Source organism: Etheostoma cragini, chromosome 18, assembly GCF_013103735.1.
Source record: "Etheostoma cragini isolate CJK2018 chromosome 18, CSU_Ecrag_1.0, whole genome shotgun sequence".
Taxonomy (NCBI): domain Eukaryota; kingdom Metazoa; phylum Chordata; class Actinopteri; order Perciformes; family Percidae; genus Etheostoma; species Etheostoma cragini.
This window is the reverse complement of record NC_048424.1, coordinates 10,587,690-10,614,440: the sequence shown is the minus strand read 5'-3', so window position 1 is coordinate 10,614,440 and position 26,751 is coordinate 10,587,690. Positions and strand designations below refer to the sequence as shown.

Below are 26,751 nucleotides of genomic sequence, written 5' to 3'. Positions count from 1 at the left end.
GGGGGTGCCCACAGCACCTGGAAGGTGGAGTGTGGGAGAGTTGGGCAGGTCGCAGCACGCTCTCTGCTCTGTTGTTGTCTGCAGCCAGAGAGCCCAGCACTTACACAACTCTGACAAATGCTTCTCTAATGCACTTCCCACACACACACACACACACACACACGCACACACACACACACACACACACAAGTTACTGATCAATCGCAGTCTCATTCATAAACCCAGCTTGCACAATATTGTATATTATACTATTTCATATTATTAGTATGACTTTATAATACAAATAATTATTATTATTATTGCTTTCCTAAAACTCAGTTTAATATTTTCTTTCCATTAAAGGCAAGGCTTTGATTGGAATTTGGGGTACCACAGCTAAAACTAATATGACAGTCATGATTGCATTTATGGCTGCAGCTATTGATATTAGCACTAAACTGTTTATTATAAAATGTCAACAACAAAAGAAAAAGCCCCATTAAATGCCTTTTAAAAAGTTATCTTGATTTTATCATTAATTTAGACAGTGTTACTTTAAATCACAACAACTTGATATCTTTATTTCGTCAGAACTTCCTTCAAATAGTAAGAAAGATGTCCCAGCCTTTTCTCTACAGCATTACAAGAGCACCACAAGTTGATTCTGAAGGAATTGTGTACATTTCACGGCCTTCAGTTGAACTGCTACGACAATAACAATAACGTCTTCTCCCTCCCTCTCTTCCTGTGCTACAGCGTGAGCACTTGACCAAAATTACAGGTATGATTGCCCCACATAGCAATCAAATGGCCGTTAGACTCAAATGACCACTGGCTACACAAACAATGGCCACTTTTCCTTTGCAGTAAACACCTCCTATAATCTCACCATGCTGAATTTAAACAAAACAGGCCTTTGGGACTTGGCATTAACATACCAGGAGCGCCGGGAACCTTCCTTTTGTTTTCAAATATGACAGAAGACCTGGAAGGCAACAAATGGGGCTGCTTTTGGGGAAGTAATCGAAAACATATATTGAATATTTAACCCTTGGGTCTAGACTCTTTAAATAGCCATGAGATGATGATGAAGGCGGAACCTCCAACTCTGACTTTTGGTCCTTTAAATCCACTACCAGCGTTTTAAAAGTGGTGCGTACTTCCAAGCCACTTGCTCTGGCACCATATAATTTACACAGCATGCCTTTGAGCTTATACAGACAGCCAGATGTGTGTGTGTGTGTGTGTGTGTGTGTGTGTGTGTGTGTGTGTGTGTGTGTGTGTGTGTGTGTGTGTGTGTAGCCTACGCCTCCTGCAGCTATGCTATATTTGACTTTACCGAACTCTCACCTTGTTTTTTACAGTAATGGTGCTAGTCCAAGGTGCATGTCCAAACACATCTTTTACATACTCTTCCACCACCATGTGTAGGGTGTGAGCAGGGCATACCAAAATGATAACGTAACCATCGCCAGGCTCATCATTTAACCCATTAATGAAAAACTGTAGTCACCTTTGACATGCATGCATGTGCAGCTCTCAGTGTCTAGTTTTTACCTGGATGAGTCTCTCCATTGTCCACTAACATCACAGTCTTTTCAGTGTACAATTGTCGTTTCTAGATGTAATACAAGAGGATGATCTAGATCATCCAGGTGGTCTTAACTCTGTCTGGCATGTCTGGTCCATTTTCCTCCCCAGGAGATGTCCATACTGAAGGGGGGGGGGGGTCCTGCCTTGCAGAGGCCTTCCTTCAGTCCCTTTAGCAAAGTGTATTAATGTAATTAATGTCTCAACAGAATGTTTTAGGCTGCTCTGATTGGAGCTGTAACACTTCACACTGTTTTGCAGTTGTCTGTATGTTATTTAGTTTCCTCACACCAAACAGTTGTCTACCTCTTATTAAGAGGAGAGGGGGACTGGGACCTCTGTCTGTCTGTATTTTAATGTATGTTTATCTGATGGAGGACGGGGGTGGGGTCTTAGCATGAGAATATTTGGGATCGCATGCGTGCACCTACGTGGCCAAGCCATTTGGCCTACATTTTAACACTGCTGAGTGATACTTTAAAAGAATTTCTCCCAACTTCAGGAATGTATAGACGTTTTGAAAACAAACAGGAGCATAACTAAACCCTCCTGTTTTTTTTTTTTATAAATAAGACAACTCACCCTCGGTCCTGTGCTACATGCCGTTCCTGCTACCCACTAGAGAAACTCCTTATCGCTCGACGGCGTTGAACCTCACAGTAAACAGATACTCATCATGTCGTTTCTCCTTATGAATACATTCCCATGTAGAAAAACAAATCTCGAGAGACTCTTGAATCATGCGAGCGCAACTTCCAGAACAAAAAAAGATTAAACACAGTCCTGTCGTTGTTTCAACTCTCACGTTTGTTTTTTAAGTTGTTCGCGGAGCACAAAAGTCACAAAAAACAGTTAGGAAAAGTTCTCCGCCTCGGCCGTGGATAACTACGACGTGGTCTGACTCTCGCGCAGGGACTTCTTCTTCTGTATGTTTATAGTAGTGGTACCTCTTGTCCAATGGTGGCGTTCAGGACAGGGGAAGAGAGCGAGAGGAGCATATGCTGCATTCAAAAGCAGCGGAAAATATTGTAATTTTGAACATTAGTTAAAGAAGGTGTAAAGTTCCGGTTCGGGACCCTGACAAAGGCTCGCAAGAGAAATCTGAGAGGTCACAAGATGATTAGAAGGATAGAAGGCAGGCTGTATTTAACTATTTAATCAAATTTTCAGACTTTTCTTGCTTTCTTGACAACACGTGGATAATTGTATCTCTAGTTATTATTGAAATAAAACAAGGAACATGATATGTGCTACATAACTGGTGAATAGGGCTCACAAGAAGATATTTTGTTTTAAGACATCACAAGCACAAGAAATATTGGAGACACTTGCGTAAAGAAAAAGGAGGTTTGTTGTGTAGAAGAACAACTGATGGTGAAAGTCATTAATTGCATAGCAACTTACTTAAAGTAATTGTTCACATTTTGGGAAATATACTGTCACATCTTCAATTTACTTTCTATTTTTACACTCAATAATGGTTAATACTGATACAATTAGCGGGTCTAGCTTTGCCAGCCCGTCCTCCCAAGCGTTCTGATGGAGGGTCTGGTACGCCGGGTTGCATTGTGGGATGGTAGGAAAAAGTGTTCTGGTTCAACGGCATTTCTTTAAACCAATGAAAATGATCATGGGCGGTGCTAAACTCCGCACAGAGCCGCTGCAAAATAGTTGTGCGAGAGAAAACCCAAATTGGAAAGATAGTCTAGCTAGTTGTCTCAATTTACCATGCAGTGATCTGAGGAGCAGTTAACAATAGTCTTCATAAATCCACTGAATTTAAAATACCAACACAAAGAAAGAGGAAGGAAATAGCAAATACATGCATCCGGCGGAATTTCCTGCAACACCGAAGCAATCCCAGAAGTGGAACTTCAAGGACATAGACAAATTAGGTAGGTGGAGTTTGTTTCTTTTCACAGAACTAAGCTGTCTGTTTGCCCTTGTTTCCAGTCTTTGTGCTAAGCTAGGCTAACTGGCTGTAACCTTCATATTTAGCATAAAGACGCAATTGAGAGGGGTGTCAATGTTATTCTCAGCAAGCAAGTGAATTAGTGTTTCCCATTACCTGAACTTAAAAGCTCATTCTGCTTCTTGAAAAAAAGTTTACAAAAAAGTCTAGTCAAATATATGTAGGTCTATCCATGTTAATTTTAACCACTAAAAATAACTGAAAGTGCGCAAATGTCCCAAAAAAAATCCCCACATATATTAGAGCTCGGAGGTCGCAGCCATGTCGGTGACCGTGAAGGCAGCAGTGGGTACAGATGCCTCCTAAGCCCCGCCCTCTCCACTCTGACATCAGATTGGAGGAATCTGAGGAATGCCGGGCTCCTGGGAGAAGTCCTCCTCGTTTAATGGTTTTCCAGGGGCCATAGAGGTGACTAAATGGCGAACAAAGGAGGTCCCCTCACAAATTTATGCCCCCCCCTTTTTTGCCTTTTACCCAGGGATGAGTTACAGCCTCAGTGGGGCAGTTTATTTGCATAACCTACATTTTTACAACATCTAGGCTTGAGTAGGCCTATGTATAGGCAAAACCTTGACATGATTTTACACAATATATAGTATATTTTGATATATTACTACATAATATAATTTAAACACTTTATTTACCAATTAGATTTTACACATAAAAGGAAAGTATCCTCAGCATCCTGACTAATTACGAGCAGTGGTTAGCCATAGTCCGGCAGCTGGGAAATATGTGAGCTTGCTCCTTAGTTAATAAGTTAGTTGGTTAATTAATTAGTTAGTTAGTTAGAACATTTTGTATAGTTGTATATACTTCCATCAGGTTGCCCCATGCTTCTATTTTGTTTCATTCTGTTATGACCACACTTATCAAGTCCATATTTATCTTGTTTGATATGCTGCCTGCTGCAATAAATTGTTGCCCACTTGCTGTCATGCTTTCATGAGCCCCTAGAGTCCATAGCGATCTCATTATATCTTTTTCAAGGCAAACTCCATAAAAAGCACAGCAAATGATTCATCCTTGTAGCACACAAGAAGCTCACTGGAATATTTAAAGGTGCCATAGGAGAGTAAAAAATAGAGGAAATAGCCCTATAAGTTTGTTATACATGTATTAAAGCAATCTTCTGTGTAGGATGAATATGGGGTTCAATAAGAGAAAAAGTAAAGGGTTATAAAGAACTTATTATTATTGTGGTCGTCTAAAATTAGTCTTCAGCTCTTATTTAGTTAAAAACAAGTGTATACATTGTACATACACATACATACACATACTCAATGGCCAATATCATTTCTGTATGTATTTTGCTTAGTGATTAGTGTAAAGGATCCAACAATAAACAAAAAAGAACAATTCAACTCAGCAGAATAAAGACAACCCTACTTTCATTTGCGATCAAATTGCAGCCTCTTGTGGCTAAAATGCAACTTACAGCAGCGGCTATCAGCACAAGAAAACCAGCTGGCCGATAATATCACACAATAATTATTATTAGAAATAGGCACCTCCATGTGTTTACAAAGTTCTGAAAAAGAGTGAGAGAGAGAGAAATAGAGAACGAGAGAGTACAAAATACATATCTGAGCAAATATTTGACTTTTGGACAAATACAAACATATATCTGATAAATAATCTCACTCTGACTCCAGAGAGAGCCTATATATATATATATATATATATATATATATATATATATATATATATATAGCAAATGTCAGTATTCAGTGTCACTTTGAAATCAGGCTGGCAGATGATTCCAGATCTATATATAATAATACACCACCAGAAGTCTCATCTTAATAAACCAGAATGTCATTCACCCAAAGGAAACATTACATTTTCAGATGGGGTTTACTTTGTTTTTTAGCTTTTCTCCAAGGAAAAAAACACGTTGCCTCTGTAGTTCTGTCTAAATCTTACAAACAAATCCATTATATAAAGGGATGATACATACATGTAATACTATCTAAGAGTTCCTTCATAAAAAACAACAACAGGATATTGCAGGGTGTGTCTCATCTACCAACTCTGACCGGGGATTGAGCATTACAAACAATAGAAACAATGTGGTTTTTGTTTTCTATAGTTGGATTTTTAGGAAGAAGAGACTGTGCTTCCTTTTAAACCCGGTGTGCATCATGTTCTGCTTCAGGGAAGCAGATTTGTTCTTACTACATTAACAGTGAACAAATGTTGCTGACAATTGCATCACTGGCAGCAGCAGCAAGCAAGCAAGAGATTTGATTGTCACATATGCTGGACATGGTCTAGAGGTCGGAGAAGCCATTCATTGTGTTCTGTTTTGCTTTCTATGTTAGCTCATTATTGTTGCCAAAAGTATTGCACACTCTATTAGATTGCAATGTCAGTTTTTGCACACTGTGGGAAGCCTCTGATTTTGTGTTATTGATCTTTTTTAACTTCTCTTAATTTAACCCTGTCTGTACGATTAGTCTAAAGTTGGTACGACTCTAAGCTAGATAGCGTAGGTTTCATTGCTTTGAGACATACCTATTCTAGTCTTGCACTTTTTTACTCATTGTAATTTGCAAACTTGATATTTGATGTTACCTCGTTAATTATTTATTACCATTGCACATTACATTATACTTATATTTAAATCTTAAATCTCAGCCTTTACTGATATTGCCTGATCCATCCCTCTCTATAATTGTTATTGTGTATTTCTTTTAAATTTGTGAATTCTATTGTTATATTGTATACTTAGCAGTATTTTTATAATTCTTATGTTTTTATTCTTTATATGTTGTTTTTATTCTTTATAAATGGGTGTTTTTATTTTGAGAGCGAAGATTAACCAAAGTCAAACGCCTTGTTTGTTTACGCAAACCTGGCCTATAAAGCAATGCAATTTTTCAGATTTCTTTTTGAAAAACAGCAGGCTGTCACTGTGGGTTAAAATACCAGACTGTTTCAATTAAGGAAACTATTTCTAAAAGCCTGTAAATTAAAGAATGATGAAGAAGAAAGTTACACTAGGGAAAAAGCTAAAAAAAATATGTATGGAACCATAATTAGAAAATAAAATGCCATCTTGGCACATATGCCATTACTGACTGATACAACAGATACAGCTCATGAAATTCACTTCATAAGTTAGATTAGATGAGATAATACTTTATTCATCCCACAGCGGTTAAATTCCCATGTTACAGCAGCATCGATTACCTACAGTAAAAGCAAAAAAACAAACTAGTAAACACACAAACAGACAGGGAAACAACCGACAATGAGGAGAAGTTAGACGTGGAACACTGTGTGATAACATTCTGTTCTGAAAGGATTAAGGGAGTTTGTTGTTTGGTTTGAAGGTCCAAGGGAACAGAGAGTTACTGCATGTCCTTCCGCATTTATTAACATTTGCAACCAAGACTTGGTCTGCATCTTGTTCTCTTAGTTTATTGATCAAAAGGATTTCATGTGGAGCAGGTATATTTTCAGGGGGGAAATCATATTTCAGGGGAGCGGTGCCAACGCGTGCCCCACTTCTTGGCCTGCCCCTGCAGACATGATTGTGATTAATGGTTAATTGTACTTAATTCACTTGATTCAACTTAAATCCCTCAAGCTGCACTCTTTTTGATGGATCAAGGCAACTATGAATGGAAATGTAAAGACGCAGCTTTTAATTACATGTTGTTGAAGACAAAAGTTATGAATCTTTATCCAAGCTTTTCTTGCTCATTATTGGATGAAAAATCCGGGGAATTAAAAAAAAGAAAATTGAAACTCTTTTGAGACTTCCAGGGACCCCAAAAGCTCCCAGATTCACTGTGTCGATTGTTGAACACGTTTGATTAATTGCACATTTGTTTGGAATTTGCACAGTACCCACGATAAGATGTGCCTTTTTGCATTATAATTTTATCTAATCTTGGTACTTTTACTCAATGTCAACATCTAGTTTTTAAACTTTAGGGAGCCAGGGTTTGGATTTGGGACATTGGGAAAGACTTGTGTCTTTAATTAATATAGATGGTCTTTGTCTTTGACTTTGTGCAGCACCTCAGGATTTTGTAGTCTTTCAGACGTAAAGCCCATCCTGATCTGTTGGACATTGCTGTGTTTCTTTAAGCTCAGTTACTCACAGCTTGCTTTCACTGCCAATGCTCATTGTGTTTGCTCTCTATGTGGTGAAGCAAACTGTTAACTGACATAATTTGGCATGTTACACTCAACTAATACCTTAGATACTTTAGGTACATTGACTCTGTACTTGAAATCATATAGCACTGTTGGAGGGTAAGGCTGATCAGCAGCATACACTGTACTCCAGGTAGGATTTTGAAATATCTCTTTGATTACAATTTTTTGTGAATGCATTCCATAGCTACATCTACAACTCAGTGTTACCTGTAAAGTGTTTGCTTGGCGCGTTTGATGAAACAGCATCCATGAGTTTGCAGGAAGCATCCTCATGTCTGGCTTAAAGCCAGAGCAGATATAAAGCTCATGTTTTGGGATTCGGCAGTTTGAGTAAAGTCCATCCAGGGATTTAAAAACTTGTAGGCGTTTTGTTGAGCTTTGCTGATACAGTATAAGTCAGCTTGTCTCAAGGACCCTAACATTTATGGAGAGGCATCATATGTTTAAGTGCTAAAGCCGTGGCCACATCAAATGGATTTTTTTGAAACCTCACATCTCTCTCTTTGTTTTGTTCTTTTATCCATATAAGCCAGCATTCCCGCTTCTAAAAACTCACTTTTTCTAAAATGCTCTTCCAAGGTGATAACTTAGATAAGAAAGCACTGTCTCACACTAAGAAGTGGTTGGAGAAAATGTAGCTTTTTTCAGACTTTTTCAAACATGCCCTCTCACTTACTTTCCCTTAAAGGAATAGCTTTTCCTAAAAAATTCTTTGAATGTCAGCTTTTTCCCCTCCTACAATGTAAGGGAAGAATCAAGGCAACCCACACTTTAAGGGATATTTCTCCTCACACTGGCAATATTTTCAAGTGACGTCAGGCTCTCATGACGCACAGTTGCATAACTTGACACTGAGCATGTGATGGATTGCTCTGAATAATGAGAAAAGAAGGTTACAGAGACAGTAAGTCAATTCATTTTCATCATAGGTGGCCTATTGTTGGACTAATAGCTTGAATAGTCAGTGTAGATCTGGCTTTGCAGCTCTAGGGGGGAAAGTAGTGGAGTCATCCTTTTTCAACCACTGAGCTGAGATTTATTTGGAAAGAAAGAGAGGACTTGTTTTTTTTATGATTTTCTTTAATGTAAATAACAACACAACTAAAGGAACCAAAGACTGGGCTATTCTGGAGTCCACTGTCCACCCCCTCAAACCCCAAGCATTAACCGTCATGACATTTAAAGATTAATATTTAAGGTAATAATCAGTATTCTCCTGTTTTTAACACATTCCATGAAAGACCAAAAACTGTGCAGCCAAAGGCAGCTATAGCGTACAATATTCCTCCATGTCATAGACCTCACATATACAGTACATGGAATTACTGTCAGCAATGAGCTGTATTGGAACAAAGTAAACAGTGACAAAACCACCTAAACTCAAGGTTGACATACTCACTTGTTCTGAGGCTTTCAGTCAGTCTTCTTCAGCCATTGTTTGCTCCACCAGGACCTCTCAAAAATGTATCTGTGTGTAGTCATGGTTCTTTGCAATAGCGCACGTACTGTATGAATGTCGCTAGTCCAGAACGTAGTTTTTGTTTGCTTCTTAAAATAGTGTTAGCCAGTTGATGCAAAAGACCACTTTCAGAAAAAGGTGACATTTTTTATTCTATGTGGATGTTCTTGACTGTTTCAGTACTTTCCTTTATTTTTTTCACTTCCTCCTAATATGTTTATCGTATCCAGCAAACACCGAGACAATGTCCTTCTTTTGGGGGTGATGAAGAGGCCGAGTGAGGTGTTAAAATCAATTTAAATGACTGGATGGTTTTTTAGCGGTTCTTGTTAACAAGGTGAGCATGTGAACCCTATGTGGAAACTTCATTAGGAAGACCTGACTCACTTGTTTAGACTCCATGACTACACCTTAAATGGAGAAGACACACACACACACACACACACACACACACACACACACACACACACACACACACACACACACACACACACACACACACACACAGTGCTTTTAAAAAAAGGCTGTGCTGTTGAAAAGAAAATCCCATTCAGCGTTCTATTTCTACAGGCGTATAGTTTATTTTCAAGGAAACACACGCAGGGACAAACCACACAAAATAACTGAAGGTTGACTGGAGGAAAAAAGAAGACAACGTGCCTGTTGTAAGAGACAACGATTAATTAATTTCCTTTCAAAATACAAAATCTATTAACAGTGTCCTCAAAATGTGTTCATTCAAATGTGTCCCTCACTGTGTCTTTCAAAGGCCAATGTCCCCCTAAGGCCATAACTCCTAAACCCTCACAGCTTTAACTGACGTCACCTGGTTAGTGCTTGTGAGAGGCTGCGAGAGATCGAAATGGTTTAAATACAAATGGGACAGCACTATGCTGCAATAACTTGTTATGTACAATTGTAAGTTTGGGACTGTTTAATTTCAAATCAAGCCGACTGCCTGATTTTAACGTCTTTGAGGCTCTTGTCTTACAGAGTGGAAACAATAATAATTTTCAAATAATCAATTACTTTTTTATGTCAAATCCGCATCCTTAGGCAAAATTAGAAGAAAGCTGTTGATAAATGAACTAGGTGTGTACTATAGCCTATGCTTGCAATCCTCTGTCATGTTTTTTATGTATCATCATGTAACTGTCACAACGCTATGAATTGTTGGTAATTCCCTTAAGCAAAGTCTGCAGAGTTGTCTACAAAAGTGTGCATGAAGGGCTCCAAATGTCTGCAAGAGTCCTCAAGCACTTGACAATTTGACAGTGGGGAGAGTTTACTGGGAACAGAATTCAAAGTCTGTGAGTGTTGACATGATGGGGCCTGAGTCTTGAACGAAATTGACAGAAAGTGTGTCTGTAAACGCTGGTATGGTATCCCTGCCAATCAAATGCTGATATGGCAACAGGTACCTCTTGCCATATCAGCTGTACCTGTTGATACAAACTAGTGTAAAATAATCAAGCTAGTGTCTAATTAGAATGTTTGAATAGATTTTGAAAACTTACACTTGAATGTTAAAATACATTAAAATATTAGAATTGTATGTAGGTCTCTTAAAGTGTGTGTGTGTGTGTGTGTGTGTGTGTGGGGGGGGGGGGTCTTACCCTGCTTGTAAATTCGTCATTACTGGATATGAATGCTAAAACAAAAAGAGCATGCACGCTAAGCCACCTGTTTGATGGAGGAACCCCTTACCTGCCTATTCCACTTAAATGTCTATTTATCTGCCTTTTCCGTTGTTGTGTTGTATAGTATTTGTTTTGCAGTTGTGTAGCATTTGTTTTGCTGTAAAGAATTTGTTTTGCTGTTTTCAATAAATTTATACTCTGTGCGGCTTCCTTAAGTGCCGAGAAAGGCGCCTTTTAAACAAAATGTATCATTATTATTATTATTACCTCACCCTCATGTCCAGAGGAGCATTTGACCAGTGCTCAGCACAAAGACCTCTCCCTTCAGCTCCAGCCACAAACAAGTGGCAATAGCACTTGTTACTTGAAGGAATGACGTCTACTGAACCATCCAGAAAGGGGAGATTGGCTTTGATTGTTTTTTCTAACCCACTTGAGACAAAAACCATTTCCACTTCCATATGACAAAATAACAAAATGACGTTGGCGTTGTTGTGGTTACTATTTATCAGGCCAGAAATGAGACAAGAATTAGCCGGTGACCAGCACTGCTCCTCCGAGCGAAGTAGTCTTGTGGCAAGGAGTGCAGAGGAGGGACCGTTTGGCTCATTTTCTGTAAATAGATTAATCAAAATAGTCATTAGTCATTTTGCTTCTCACGCTCTTAACTTTCTAATCTGTCATCAGGATTAAACATTTATAAACTACGCCTGTAAATAACACATTTGTTTTACCCAGACATAACCGCAGTATTGTTCAGTTCACTAAGGCCATATGTCCACCCAAATGTGGATTTATCACTAGTAAGGGAATTAATGAAAATAATTCAGATATTTTCTTTATGTTTTAACTAACCCTGCAGGTATCTCCACATTGTTCCTGTTAACAAAAACAACAGGGTATCCGGTTTTCTTCTTTTTGTTAAGTTTTATTAAATATAATTAGATTTGAGTAATCTTAATGCAGACTGTTAATGAAAAACTCACTTTATTATTGCTTGTACACATACAGTTGGGTATCTGGTGTGCGTACCAACCCACAAACTGATATGTAAGACAACCCAGTCAGTCTTTCGTGGGCTGAGATGCGGGGTGGGGGAAACGATTCTTAGATACATCGAGGTTCTCTCTAGAACGATTCAATGCTTTTTTTTTTATAACACTGCATCCAGGTCTTACATCCATGATCTCCACCCATTACTTAAGAAGAACCTTAAGTAATAGGTGCGCCATATTTTTCTCGCAAGCCAATCAGAGCAGACTGGGCTTTTTGGGAAAGCGGTAAGACACGGGTGCTAAAACACGCACACAAGTCACGCACACAAGAAAATGGACCCACAGATAGCCGTCTCGGGTAGAGAAAAAACAATAGTTTTATAAACAAGCTAATAAACTCACAGGCAACAGTGTCCAAAAACGGCAGGCAAAGGGAAATCCAGAAAAACAGGCAATGGTCAAAAATCAAGGGAAAACAACAGGAACTCAAAATACAGGACACAAGGAAAAACGCTTGATGGCTGAACACAAGAAAGCAAACAATCTCGCACTGGGGTAAGGGGAAGACTGAACTTAAACACACAACACGGGGGGGGGGGGAGGACAGAGACACAGGTGCAACACATCAAGGCGGCAAAATCACCAACAGGACTTTCTAGCAGGATCCCAAGATACAAGTATAAACCTGAGAATACACCATATGTCTCCTTTTAACCCTTGTGTTGTCCTCCTGAGTTAAATTGACCTTTTCGTCCCTTTTTTTAAAGACTTTTTTTTGTTTTCACTCACACCACCCTACTACCACTAGTTTTACACTACTTATTGGAATTCATAGTCAATGACCCTCATTTATATAGAATTGTACATAATATTTGAGTTAAAAAAGCAGAAATTAAAAATTGTTTTGACTGATAGTTAAGTTGGTGTACAGGGAGAGGAGCAGAGGGGAAAAGACACAGCCTTTGTGGAAACCAGTGCTGATGGTCCAAGAGCTGGATACGTGTAGCCCCAGCTTCATGTGACGCTTCCTGTCAGACAGGAAGTCTGGGATCCACCTGCAGGTGGAGTCAGGCTTGTGCAGCTGGGAGAGTTTGTCCTGCTGCAGAGCTGGGAGGATGGTGTCAAACGTGGAGCTGAACTACCCAAACAGGATCCTGGCGTAGGTTCCTGAGGATTTCAGGTGCTGGAGGATTAAATGTTGACTGCCCGTCTACAGACTTGTAGGCAAACTGCACGGGGTCCAGGAGTGGGTTGTAAGGGTTTTGAGGTGAGCCACAACAAGGACCTCAAAAGACTTCATAACCACAGAGGTCATGGCGACGGGTCTGTAGTTGTTAAGTCATGTGATCCTTGTTTTTCGGGGAACAGGGATGATGTTGGAGGTCTCAAAGCAGGCTGGTATGTGGCATGTCTCCAGTCAGATGTTAAAAATCAGCTGATCAGCACAGTGCTTCAGGGTGAGTGGAAAGACAGAGTCTGGTCCAGCTGTTTTGCAGGGGTTCTGTCTTTTGAACAGCCTGTTGACGTCTCATTTCCGGGTGTGGAGAGTCACCTTTGTGGTTGGGGAGGGCAGGGGCTCTGAGAGTGGAAAGCCCAGGACCCCGTTGAGGTGGAGCTGGAGGTCATGAGCTCGCAGATGAGTCACGGTCTATGGTATCATGACTGTCCCATTGTATTTCGAATCAACAGTGAAACTCATTCAGTCTGTTTTGGTAGGCGCTGCTCATTGATGTAGTTGGTGATCTGTCTGAGGCCCCTCCAGACAGAAGCACAGTCATTAGCTAAAAAACTGCTGCTGAAGTTTCTCATAGTACAGGTGTTTAGCAACTCTCATCACCTTGCTCAGCTCGTACTTGGCTTCCTTAAACCTGTCCCTAAACGCCTCTTACTTCAGCAACCTGATCTGTCTGAGTTTAGCTGTAAAACAGGGTTTGTGAACCACCCTGGTGTGTGAAGGTACACAGATATCCTGAAAACATCCCAGTCTCCACAGTCCAAGCAAGCCCGATCATCCACAGCTTAACTGGTTCACTTCTTAGATGTCATCATAGGAATGATCTTTGAGTTAATTTGACCCAGGATTGTCAGGAATCCAGTAATGACCTGCAATTGCTCTTATTAGTGCATGATAATGTAAACATACACTCAAGAAATGTACCTGAGAGCGCTGGGACATCCCAATAATCACCTATTAAGGTTACTTGCAACCTAAACAGCAGAAGAAGCAGGAGAAGGGAGAGGGGGGCAGCAAGTTAACTAGATCACTAATGTTTCACCTGTTGTTGTGGGAATGAGAGCTGCACCATTGATTAAAAAGTGTGTGGGTGGTCTTTTTACCTACCACACAGACCAATACACACTCCTCCCCATCCAGAAAGGGGCAGGAGGACACTTACCTCAATCACACCCTGAGGCTTTGAGAGTCCGAGACCCACACTTCATGAGTCTATAAAAAGAGCTTTCCTCTTCTGAGGAAGCTACAGCAGAACCTCTCCTACTGAGCATTTCATTGCAGAGCAGAGAGAAAGCAGAAGAGGAGGAGAAGGATCACAGTTGAAAATTGCCACTCTGGAAGATCTGTGGACAAACGGAGGAAGAAAAACAAAAAGAGAGGAAAAGAACGCTTTTGGAAAAGGTAAAAAAGAAATTGTTGTGGACTCTTGTTTTGACATGGATCAAAATTGTGTCTGGTCGTTATTGGTGGTTTGTTTTTCTGGACAAGTAAGCACTATTGCATTGATTAACCCTAATTTAGGATTTTCTGAATTTATTGTGTAAATTATAATAAGTGGATTTATACTTCCTAGTTACACCTCACCTATTTAAAGAATTTGCATGTTTGACTGATATTTCATTTGCTTTCCATTAACACTAATCTAATTCATAGATCCTTTAAATAACTCATACAATTTCATATGTTATTGACGCATCAGGATTTTTGATCACCGCGTTCAGGCTTCTTTTATGATAGTATGTCTGTGGAGAGCAGAGCTCAGCTGAGTGAGTCACACTGGAAGAAGAGTGTAGAGTCCCTCTGCCAGAGTTAGAAAGAGGATGGCCCACTAAGGAGTCACTCCTTAGAATTATAGAGAACGGAGGGAGAAACAACAACATGCAATTTCCCAAAAAGCATAGAAAACTCACTGCACCAAGATGAAACATGTAATAAAATAAACATGAGAATAATCAAGTATCAATTGGTCAGTGCTTAATCTTAAAGTTAAATTTTTCTGTCATCTAGCTTCTACAAAATAATAAAGACCATATTTCTAAATAACTGGTTTAACATGGAAAGAGAGAGAATTGGAAGCAAAGAAGTGATAAGAAACAGTAGCAATTAGATTAGAAGAGGCGTTTGCCTGGTGGAGATGCGTCATAAGGGAGGCCATTCAGTTCATCTATTCAGTCATCCAATGAAATAATTTGTACATGTTTCTAATCGCTTAAGAAATATTATTGCTTGTGGATTGTGTGTGGTCCAAATGAACGCAGCCTCCTACAACACATCTGTTTCCTCGCGTGTATCTGTGTACGTCCATCACTCATTGTCACAAAATGTAACTTTTGCAGGCTATCAATCTCACAAAGCATCTTTAATCCTTCTAATATTTGGTTGCATATCCCCTTATTAATGTCCATAAGGGCATTGTAGCTGAGAAAATGAAGCCTTTTTACTGAAGTAATGAGTTACTAAATTACTACCATCATTATTGTTGTGTGTCCTCAAACAGCTATGAAGGGACTGTTACATTACTTTGTTTTGCTTTTTGATATTTCTTTGAGCGGGGTTACTACATAAACTTTAGAGTCAACATTAGTACAGTTTAGGGCCATTCATATTTGCTTAGGACTATTCCCTTGACCTTGAAAACAACATCCTGCACCATGATATCTCAACTCAGCCCCAATTGTTTGAGGTTTAATATGTTAATGGAACAATGCTACATTGTCCAAACTGCACATAAGCAGTGAAAATATGAATTGCCAAAATTGTGTAAACCATAAATGATGTGAGTCCTGTTTATCAAACTGAATCAGCATGTTAGGCCAGAGTTATAATTCTTACAATCTCAGTCCTGATTGAACTCCTGAAGCAGCTACAATGTCAGGAATGCAGCCAAACAAACTGAAGTTGCATTCCATGATTAACACTGATTTTAAGTCTTCTGCTGACAGCAAAATCAGTTGTCCACACAATAGCATTACAACAAAACTAAAAAAGGTATTTTCCAACGCATGCTTGATGCCCAAACCACAGAATGAGTCACATCTGGCTTGAAAGAACCAGAAATTCCACTGGTGAACAGAAACAGGGAAAAAAATGTGTTACAGGTTTACAGGTTCATGTGGCTTGAACACAAGGGCACACAAAATTGACAATCTGGCGGCGAATGAGATGGAATGGGCCGGTTACATGCTGCAGGGCTGATAAGGGAAAGTGGAAACAGAGGGCATCTGCTGGGTGAAGGGAGTATGGCAGAGCATGGAAGAGGCTCGAGACAGAGACCAAAAACTGAGATCAGATGAAGCTGGATTACATGCATGCCTCATTTCACGTGCCTATGAAGCCACCTATCCGGTGCAGCCAGGGATGGTGGTCCGCCACTAACAATGAAAACCAATTACAGTGGGGCTTGAAAGTATGGGCACCCCAGGTAAAAATGTGTATTAATGTGCATAAAGAAGCCAAGAAAAGATGGAAAAATCTCCAAAAGGCATCAAATGACAGATTAGACATTCATTTAATATGTCACAAAAAGTGAGATTTTATTTCAATCATTTACACAAAAAAGTGGCGTCTGCAAAAGTTTGGGCACCCCTGCAGAGTTTACAGCATGCACCGCCCCCTTTGGAAAGCTCAGACCTGACAGTGTTATGGATTGTTCTCAATCATCGTCTGGAAAGACCAGGTGATGTCCATCTTAAGGTTTTAAATGCCCAGACTCATCTGACCTCGCCCCAACAATCAGCACCATGGGTTCTTCTAAGCAGTTGTCTAGAAAACTGAAACTGAAAATAGTCGACGCTCACAAAGCAGGAGAAGGCTATAAGAAGATAGCAAAGCGTTTTCAGATACCAATATCCTCTGTTTGGAATGTAATTAAGAAACGGCAGTCATCAGGAACAGTGGAAGTTAAAGCAAGATCTGGAAGAAAACCATAAAGCCCTGCTCTCCCAAACCAATTTCAAAAACAAAGGCGTAATCCTCCTCCATTTCCCAACCGTACCTAACAATATTCATCCCTTCCCTCAAGGTTAAAAACTGCAAACCTAAATCAAGCCTCTTTTTGGGAACTGAATCACATTTCCCAGGGCTTTCATTATCAATCGCTTTTAAATCGAATTAATATGCAACAGAAAAACATGGCCATCTGTTGGAATACATGTGATGCTGAAAAAAGGAATGTTGATGAACGGTATTTAAGCTGACGATTAGTCAGCCATGACACACAAAGCTACAAATCCAACTATTTTCTTAGTGTTGAAACACGCCAAGTGATGTAGAGAAGGAAGGGAGTGTCGTGCAAGTGCAATTATCAAGAGAGGCCTATTTTTTCACAAAAGCGGCAATTTCTTCCTATTTAAGCAAGATTAAATGGCTATCTGAGCCTGTTAACATGGGACAGTCCTGTTATTAACGCCTCTTCTTGTTTTTAAAGAGAGTGGTTTGTTTTTTCAACTCGTTTGTGTTTCTGTTCTCCACACCAGGTTGAAGATGATGTGTCAGTGGTGGTTGCTGGTGGTGGTGATGGCATACGTGTGCCACCCCGGGTTAGGGTCGGTGTGCTGGGACAGCTCCATCTGCAAGGACCTGCACAACAAGGGAAGGATACTGGTAGGTCAAACTATTATGTACAATGCTGTCTTCTTTTTCTTTTCTGTTCTGTTACTCCCATCACCAGGCAAGGCAACTATATTTCTGTAAAGGATTTCACATAGGGTACTGTCATTCAAAGCGCTTTGATAGGGCACAGAGAAAACAAACTAAAATAGAATAATAAAAGGAATTATTTTTAGCATTCTTAACTTTCAAAACAGCGGTCAACTAAACAATCTTTCCTCAAGGTCCTTTCAGTAGTTGTTATGGAGCATTCAATGACATCACACTTGGCCGACATGGCCGAGAAGCCCTTGTCAAGCTCAGAAAAATGGAAAATATATATCCATCAATTCAATGACAACAGTGTAAACTCTATCTGCTAGGGGAGATCGGGTGATATAATTGAAAGCTCGAGAGCAGCTACTAAACGGAGGTTATTTTGTGGCAAACTGAATGTATTGTGCGCATCTTAAAAGCAATGGCAAACCTGTCTGTTTGTTTGCAGTGTGAGGATCTTTACAGACTTTGCTCCACAACGTTTGAACATACAGTAGTGGGTACACAACCAGCACCTCCATGTTTGGATTAATACCTGAGATAAAACATGTTTAGTTAGTCATTTCATCTCAAATTTAAGGATTACTGCTGAATATCTAACCGAACATATTTGCAATTATTAGTCATACAACATTTTGATATCTCAATGTGGGTTTGGGACATTTGTATTGCCGTTTTTACTATTATCTGACATTTTATTGATTGAAATGTAATTAAGAAAAGAATGAAGCAATGAGAGAGTTTACTATTTCAGTTTTATCTTCAAGTTATTGTTTGAAATATGCACATTGATTTTCTCAGTGTACATATTCAGGGAGTCTATGAGCCCATACTTCAGATAGGCCTATGTCAAATCATCATCGGCATAATTATGATTAGAACTTTATTGTTTGGCATAGTTTAAACTAATGGGAGCCTGTACGATAACACAGTATTGCAGTAATAAAATAGAGTTAATTGCTCAATAGTGTATCATTATCAACTTCAACCATGTTGGTGTTTCTGTGATTCCTTCCACAGGACTGCCTTCAGCTGTGCATGTCTGTGATCAGGATGAAACTCCCCCAGCTCACTGCATTAGCCCTGAAGGTTAACAACGATGACGACCTAATACTAAGCATCATTCTGGCCACCCTGGTGTCTGCAAACAAGATATCAGAGACCAATCTGAAAGGCCGCAGTGACGAGCGACGCTCCTATTCAATGGAGCACTTCCGCTGGGGTAAACCTACAGGCCGTAAACGCCGGCCTGTGAAGGTTTTTGTCTCTTCCTCAGAGGGAGGAGGCTCGTTTGAGGGCCGTTTCCTCCCCCAGGCTCGCAGGCAGCTGAGCAGCTATGAGGATGAAGTGAAGCTCAATGGAAAAAGTTCAAATCAGGCAGCTCCAAGGGCGAGGGTCAGCTCTCTGTCACATGTCCCTTTGAGCTCGCACGAGAAAACAGACGGGACCTATCGGATGAGTCACTTCAGATGGGGGAGCCCACCTGCCTCTAAACGTAATGGCAGCTCTATGAAACCGTGGGAGAAGAAACCTCAGGGGCAGCTGGCTAAGCTCTTCAGGAACAATATAGTAAAGGATGTGCAGAACATAGTGGGCTGAATGGGGGAGTAGTTGAAAGAATCTAAAAACCGTTGCATGTTAGTAGGTACCCACAGGTCTTAATTTTAAATTACAGAAACTCGTCACTATCATTAGCATGTTGTTGAGTGTCTTTCCTGGACCGAAGGTTTATCTCCTTTACTAAAGACCAGAAACAAGGCAGTTTTATGAAAACAATAATGCATCCACGGACTACCTTGACCTTCTTGGTCTGAATTGAAAGCTTTCCTAGGAGTGTGTTTTTTTCTTGTGTGCAGCATCATTATTAATAGGCTGTAGGCTAGATGTTTTGGAAAGAGGTGGTGCAAGAGGTGGGTGTGAATGAAAGTGTTTGAAGTAATATATCCAGTTTATTTACAGAGTGGTATCTTTTTGTAAATTAATATGATATTAAAGATCATACTGTTTGTGGCAAACACTACTGGTAACTGACTGATTTCATTGAATAAGCACAGACTTTGAACCTAGAACATGAACTATTAGGAGAATTATTAATGACACCAGCTGCCTGATGAAGGGGGCTGGGGTCTGGAAAGGACATTTTCTATTAAGTGGGTGGTGTACTAAGAATAGACAGAAAACAAAGATGACTAAACCTTTGTGTTAGAATTTGTTTGGTGACAAATGGGGGGAGGCTGATGACTAATATATAGGAGGCATATTTAGGCCTACTAGATTTGAAGCCAAGTGGTAACATTCAGTGAGGAAATATAGGCCTGGCGATCAGCTCTTTGTAGAGATGTCAAATCGACATACACAGGAGTGAGGAAGAAAATGTGTAGAGCCTAAAGGAGCAACATAAATAAGTAAAAATGTTTTAAAAAATAAATAAAAATCATTGCAGCAAACACCTTCAAAACCCTTTATATATGTTAATTAGACATACAGCATTGCAGTCATGAGTTAAGACTATCAATAGATCTTTACAGTCTGTACAACCCCCTTCTATCCCAGCCCCTTGATTTGGATACACAGAAAAACAGTGTCAAGACTTAGAATGTTAGCTTAGTGGTTCCCAAACCTTTTGTGCAGGGCCAGCCTTTTGTAGATACACATTTTTTTCGAGCCCTCCCCCTGCTTTTTCATAAAGTGTAGCAGAAACATGCATCATTTTGACCTGATAATAGCACTTTATGAAAAGTCAGAGGATCTAAGTTTTACAAATTATCTTCTTGGGAACATAAACATCTGTACCAACTTTTGTAAAAATATAGTTTTTTATACATTTCATCAGAATCAAAACGAGAGATTGATCTTCCTAGACCCACGCCACTACTAAACAAATGCAACACTAACCTGCCCAAAGTTTTTTTCTTCATTGTAAATATATATAGTTTCCTACAAATTTAAATTGTTTTTTTTGTTTTTTTTCATTTAGTTCCCAACAGTCAAAATTGAGTTTTGTGTGAGTTTTAGGGCTAAAGTAGTTAACATTCCATTGTTTTGGGATATTTTATTCTGTTGAAGGCTGTAGCGGTAGGAGAAAAGGCACCACTAAAGTACACCGATTTAATTCAGATAAAACACTCAATCAGATGGAATGCATGAGAACGGCAAATACACAGTACTGAAACAAATAGTGTAATGTAAAGAAAACAGTCCATTTCAGGCAAGTAAATGGATGACACTACAAGCACAGTTGAGGAAGCTGAACAATTGCTTAATACTGTGTGGAACACTGCAAATACCTGAGCACTCGAGGTTAAGATTATTTTCCATATGCTGCATGATGATAATGATAATAATAAGGATGATGATGCCCTGCAGCTTCCTGTTTCTCAGGCAGATCACACTAGAAAACATTCTTCTTTATCCGGCTTTCCCTATCGTCAATGACAAAATAAATCAAAAACAGATCAGACATTTTCTGGTTACAGACACATTTATTGTACATTACAGCAACACTAGCATGCAAAGTCAGGTATGACACTCATAAGGCATTTTCTCCATGTAAAAGCTGCCTTTGTCACTAGGTAATCCAGTTTTTAAAGTGCAAAGTTCACAGAATGAATAGATTTGACCTACAGCACTACGTTGTAAACAGATCTATTAACCAGACATGTAATGATAAAAAGAAAGATTGGATTACCGTCAGTTAATATTACAATACACTATGCAATGACAACAAGCACACTAGTAGATTTACAAATCCTAATTACGAAGTTGCAAGACGCTGAAATGACAATTTTACAAAGTGTCACTGGAAGGTTTAGAAAGCTGCACGCTGCTATGGAATAGCTTGTTCTTCGTTAACTGATTGGAAATAGTCACTGGACAAAGACTGTAAACTGTGTTTGAAGAGTTTGGTCTTGGATAATGACGACAAAGACACATCTGCATGAACACACACACACACACACACACACACAAAGAGGGGTGGGGGGAGTGTGAACCGATCTGATACAAGCATGTGTAAACATGGATATACATAAAGAGGACACAATGTAAAAAATGATAAAACAACTATCTAACTGGCCTGTGACACGACAATCAGGGACAAACCATCCACTGTCGTTTACATCAAACGAGATGGCTGCAGCGCGTTTCACGTCTGATGCAGTTAACTCACAGAAGCGGGAGGGTCAATCTCTTACAACATCACAAAAAGTGACCATCACAGCACGACAACAGAGGGTACAATTAAAAAAAACAAAAGGATCTGCTACCAACAGTCGGGCTGTTAGCCAGGCTAGTGGCAAATTATTGCCATTATACTTAGTTTTTATACCTATATCTTATGTGCACACAAGCACACGTAATGGCTTTAAGACTTATTAGATCTTGCTGAATGAGGTGCACTGCTCGTAGGCTGCAGCAGCAGCGGTATGGCGTAAAAACAGAGTGCAAACTTATTCCAGCAGGATTAAGAATGGAATGGCAACAATTCAGGTCATGATTCTAGTGCTGACAACCTGTCTCAAAATCAGTGGCTAATAATGGAAGTTGATTATTTCAGGTTCATTAATTCTCTTCTTCTCACTGTCATACTTCACTAGTGTGATCTACTGGCCTCAAAATGCTTTACATTTATACTGTGGGCTGTTTAGACCCTTGTCAATTCACCTTTTTGATTTAATGTGTTGCTGGTTACTTATTTTTAATAAATACTAACTTATACCTTTCTCCCTTATCTACGGACACAATTAGTGCAGTGGGAGTCCATAATCAGAATCAATGTACAGTATATTTATATACACAAACTTCCCTATTTTGTACATCAGCTTAATGTTTTATATATTTCTCTGTATATACACATTCATATGGAAAGGAGAAAAATAAAGGATGCGTAGTTGTCGGTTAGTATTTGATCTGGTAAACATCACAGTAAACACTTCAGATCTTCAGAAGTTTAGTGTGGTCATGAATGTGGCGCGGTGTGTGTTTTTCTTTATGTTTCAACTTGAGTCACCTGTAAGGCACACTCACTTTGGGAGGATAGCACACAGATCAACAGTTATCTGTCATTTAAACCACTTAAAACAAAATAATAATAATTAGAGGAAAAAAAAAACTATAGGTGCAGGAAATGAATGCCTGTCATGAAAGAAAAAAGCACTTCTGGCTAACTAACAAGGCAAATCAAAAGAACAGTACGATTAAACACTGTCAGACGTTCAGGAGCTGAGTAACGTGGGAGATGTTAAGGATTAGGTTTATATATGTATCCATGTTAAAACATACACAAAAATACAGTGTCAGGAAAATTAAAATGCATCTAATTCACATACACTCTTCCGGTCCATAAAATCAACAAACAAGACACAAATAAAATATAAATATTAAGATCAGTCAATCTAATTGTGTCATCAAGGGTAGTATGGCATCCTGTAAAGGACAAAAGGGTCAAAAGAATGTCAAGAAATTGCAGTGCGATCAAAAATTTCCAGTAACAGTGCATGCAACGAGTCAATTCATTTTAAAGCCAATAAAAAAACTTTCAATCTGCCACTTTAATTTTCCCTCACAGTTCGTGGCAATTTTTAATTTTCTAAATCCAACCGGTGGAGTTACTACAGACATCTAAGGAGAACTGAGGGGAATAAATAAAATATAGGTTTGTTTTACTGCTGCATTTTCGACATTAGCCAGCTTGTTTTGGCAGCGATCACAGGGCAAAAGAATTGTTATTTCAGACAACTAAGTAAATCAAGAAGTGGCTTGTTCTTTAGTTGGCTTCAGACAACTTTGGTTTCCTCCTCCTCCCCTGTGGTTTCATGATCAAGATGACTTAACAGTGAGGACCGGTTGCCCCTCCCAAAATCCCTTTCATGTATTCAAATGTTAAATAGTTCTGTAACTTCACTTTCTGGTCTAGTAAACACAGAGGTCAGGAAACTTCATCTCGTAGATGGGTATAGATCGACTCTGGCTTTGGCCGTAACCGGACGAAATGGTTCCAGATGGGCTGGGCGGGGGCCTGAATGGGAAGAGGAAACAATCAGCATGAGTCCATCATCTCCATCATCCACCTTGGCAGTATCGCTGCCATCAATGTCTCTATCGCCTTTCGGAAATTAATTTTTTAAAAACCATATAATTTGCAATATCCCAAAGCGACAACTCTTACCTTATTGTAATCTCAAAGATCTGATTTAGTTTGCTCTGCAGTAGTGTGGCCTAGACGGGACAAAAATATCACATAAGACAATAGTACAAAGCTGAAACAAGAAAAAACAAGTTTTAAAAACAATACTGATAAAAGGAAAATGTTTTTGTTGTACCCTGGCACCACAGTGGGCAGCTATCTCCTCGAAGGGGGCCTTCTGAAACTTCTCCACCACTTGTCTCCTCCGCTCCCTCTCCTGCTCCTCCATACCCACGCTGTCCACTAGAGGGGGACACAAATGGCCTTCATGTCTCAATGCTGATGTATATTTTATGTTGAAAGTGACAATGTTGCATTAGTGCTTGAGTGATTCTTCCTACAGCAGTAAAGGATATCACAATATTTCCCTACATTTCTTTTCTTTTTTTCATTACCTAAACTAACATGTTGTGTTTTTCTTTGGTTTCAACTACAACACTTCATCACTGAGTGGTAGATGAGACTCACCGACATCACAACTACACTAAGTGCAACTTATTAACAATATTTCCATACAATATTTACGTTATCTACAGCTTTATCAATTATAGTTAAATAGTTGTACATTTTTTTCTATTCCCAACTTGTATATATTTTAAATAATTTGTCATTATGTTGTATCCTGTTATTTCATGTATGTTCTGTACGTGTGCTGTGTGTCTGATATTTTGCTGCTGCAACACTGGAATTTTTTTCGGATCCATAAAACTCTATCTATCTATCTATCTATCAGATAGGAGGACCATCAATTCAATAGAACATTTGACACATGGTCATACTGTGTTGATAAGTAATTTCATGAATACCTAAAAAAACAACAACAAAAAAACACAGTGGGTGGACATACCAATCGCATTTTTCAGGGTTTCAAATGTGATCTCCTCTGCTGGTGTCCTCTGCAGAACAGAACAAGAAAAAAGTATTATGATGCAGTAATAAGGTCAAATAAACTTCCTTATAGTGGGTATATTTGAGTTTGAGCCCATGATGTTGGTGTAAATGCCTTGTGCCTTTACCTCCTCTTTCTCTGGACTGTTTCGGGACTCCACCTCCACCTGCAGTGAGATGGTCTCTCCAATGCTCTTTCTCTTGGACAGACGGTCCTCATCTAGAAAGAGAGTGCAGACATTTAATATCTAAGGCCCAGACCTGGAAAAAGGTCTGCCCTGATAAAGTGTCCCTCAACCAAACAATAAATCCCTGCTCGGTCCAGGGGAGTAGTTCAGCTCTACATTTCCATACAGGAATCAATAAAGCACCAACACAGAGTTTTAACACGCTGGCAAGTCGATAAATATCATTAGTTATCATTATTTACGTTAAGAGAGAAGCACATTTATCACTTTGCCAAGCTGAGGTTTGAACTCAATGTTACATTACAACACACAAGAGCCATATTGTTTGAGCTTCTTACCAGTAAACTGGGGGACATAAGGTGTAGCCAGTCTATCTGTGTTATAACCACTACCTCCCAGGACCTCAGTGATCTTCGACTGGAGGAACAAAACATCCCCCTCTACCTTCTCCAGTGAAGGCGGCAGCCTTGGAAAAAAGAGAGAGTCAGGATTTTTTTTAGATAGACAGTAAATAGGTAAAATTCCCCGCCATTTTTGCATATTTAAATATCAAATTTAACGGTTTGAGAGAAAGGAGACTCTAATGTGACTGGTACATACTTGGGATTATCAACGTAGACATCCTCAGGCAAAAGATAGGGACTTTCTTTCTGTCTCACCTCAATTACCTGAAGGGCAGATGGAAAAAAGTAGTTTGTTAAAAGTTCTTTGCACACACAACACACACAACACACACACAAAGAAGCCCAATGCCTTACCTCATGTATGTGCTGGCAGAAGGCGGGGACGGTGGTGAGCTGGCAGATGAGGTTGAGGTAGGCGGCAGCGAGCGCATGAACAGCACAGCGGTTATAAATGGGCAGAGGTTCATCAGTGGACAAAGCCAGGTCCTGTGCAGGAAACAAAGACACATCAGCATGACCCCTGGACTGTAAAACACCCTGCCTTAGGAAGTCAAGCACACACACCCCTCATCTTAAAAACTGTTTTTTGGCCGATACTTAGGAGTAACGACAGCAAACGCCACAATTGTTCCTTGACTAAATAAATGAACAAGTAAATACAACACATTGTGTGACTGGATGCATGTGTGCATCAGTACCTGCAAGGCGAGTGCCAGGCGAATGAGGTCCACCACTACTTCTTCATTAGCCAGCTCCACGCTGAGGAGACCCAGCAGAGCAAAGAGGGACTCGTAGTGCTGGCGGCTGCTGCTCTGCTCCTTACAGCCCAAGTAGATGTGTCGGTATAGCTGCTGGCCGTGCTGTAAGTATGACGTACACGGAGAATAAAGAGAAGGAGAGGGTACTACAGAGTTAAAGTGTTCTAGTTTTTCTGCAGTTCTATCACAAGTGTACATAATAAAATGGTTAAAGTTTAGAAACATATTTAATGTTTTGTTTCTTAACACATATGATTGTTTTAAATAAGAGATTATGACAGTGTAGAATGCAGAGAAGACAAATTCATCTGGACTTGTATTGACTTGAGTGTACAGGACAGTAGTTGTACCTTTTTCATGAATAAGTTGTCCTGTCTGGAACACTTGTCGACTTTGAGCTTGAGCACAGAGATGTCTGAGATGATGCTACATAGAGATAATGCACAAGGATTGACACACATTGTCAATTGGCTCAACACACTACAAATGATGTCCTACAATAAACATGTTGCTGTACACACCTTATGTTGGTGAACTTGGGCATGTTGTCGTGCCTGTCGATCAGACTGAGAAGGATCTGGAGAACCAGCAGCCGGATTTCTGGATCCTCTGTGAGAGAGAAGGACAGCAACGGCTCCAGGAA

At 39.6% G+C, this 26,751-nt stretch overlaps 3 protein-coding genes across 7 annotated transcripts in view; 1 reads left to right on the top strand and 2 right to left on the bottom strand.

Annotated features, from left to right (window-relative positions):
- Nucleotides 1-2,549, bottom strand: part of LOC117961381 (tyrosine-protein phosphatase non-receptor type 14-like) — a 36,555-nt gene extending 34,006 nt beyond the window's left edge. Inside the window, exon 1 of the mRNA XM_034899991.1 lies at nucleotides 2,152-2,549. The gene's annotated coding sequence lies outside the window, so the exon portion shown is untranslated. The remainder of the gene's footprint in view (nucleotides 1-2,151) is intronic.
- Nucleotides 2,550-14,207: 11,658 nt separating this feature from the next.
- LOC117961728 (pro-opiomelanocortin-like) lies at nucleotides 14,208-19,617 on the top strand. 3 transcript variants are annotated; one of them, XM_034900608.1, is made up of 3 exons: nucleotides 14,208-14,443; nucleotides 17,525-17,644; nucleotides 18,707-19,617. In XM_034900608.1, the coding sequence occupies exons 2-3, from the start codon at nucleotides 17,525-17,527 to the stop codon at nucleotides 19,283-19,285; spliced, it is 699 nt and encodes a 232-aa protein (XP_034756499.1). In that variant the 5' UTR covers nucleotides 14,208-14,443; the 3' UTR covers nucleotides 19,286-19,617. The 3 variants fall into 3 exon arrangements, with proteins under 3 accessions (XP_034756499.1, XP_034756498.1, XP_034756497.1); XM_034900607.1 differs by having other exon boundaries at nucleotides 17,522-17,644; XM_034900606.1 differs by having other exon boundaries at nucleotides 14,209-14,443; nucleotides 17,518-17,644.
- Nucleotides 19,618-21,148: 1,531 nt separating this feature from the next.
- Nucleotides 21,149-26,751, bottom strand: part of LOC117961124 (protein EFR3 homolog B) — a 31,693-nt gene continuing 26,090 nt past the window's right edge. For all 3 annotated transcript variants that reach the window (XM_034899531.1, XM_034899530.1, XM_034899532.1), the window contains 11 exons: nucleotides 26,630-26,751; nucleotides 26,459-26,534; nucleotides 26,049-26,210; nucleotides 25,705-25,836; nucleotides 25,547-25,614; nucleotides 25,285-25,412; nucleotides 24,887-24,978; nucleotides 24,718-24,766; nucleotides 24,007-24,113; nucleotides 23,853-23,902; nucleotides 21,149-23,702 (listed from right to left, as the gene is read on the bottom strand). The exon at nucleotides 26,630-26,751 is cut by the window's right edge and continues 51 nt beyond it. In XM_034899531.1, the coding sequence (XP_034755422.1) occupies nucleotides 23,597-23,702; nucleotides 23,853-23,902; nucleotides 24,007-24,113; nucleotides 24,718-24,766; nucleotides 24,887-24,978; nucleotides 25,285-25,412; nucleotides 25,547-25,614; nucleotides 25,705-25,836; nucleotides 26,049-26,210; nucleotides 26,459-26,534; nucleotides 26,630-26,751 (1,092 nt within the window). In that variant the 3' untranslated portion in view covers nucleotides 21,149-23,596. The remainder of the gene's footprint in view (nucleotides 23,703-23,852; nucleotides 23,903-24,006; nucleotides 24,114-24,717; nucleotides 24,767-24,886; nucleotides 24,979-25,284; nucleotides 25,413-25,546; nucleotides 25,615-25,704; nucleotides 25,837-26,048; nucleotides 26,211-26,458; nucleotides 26,535-26,629) is intronic.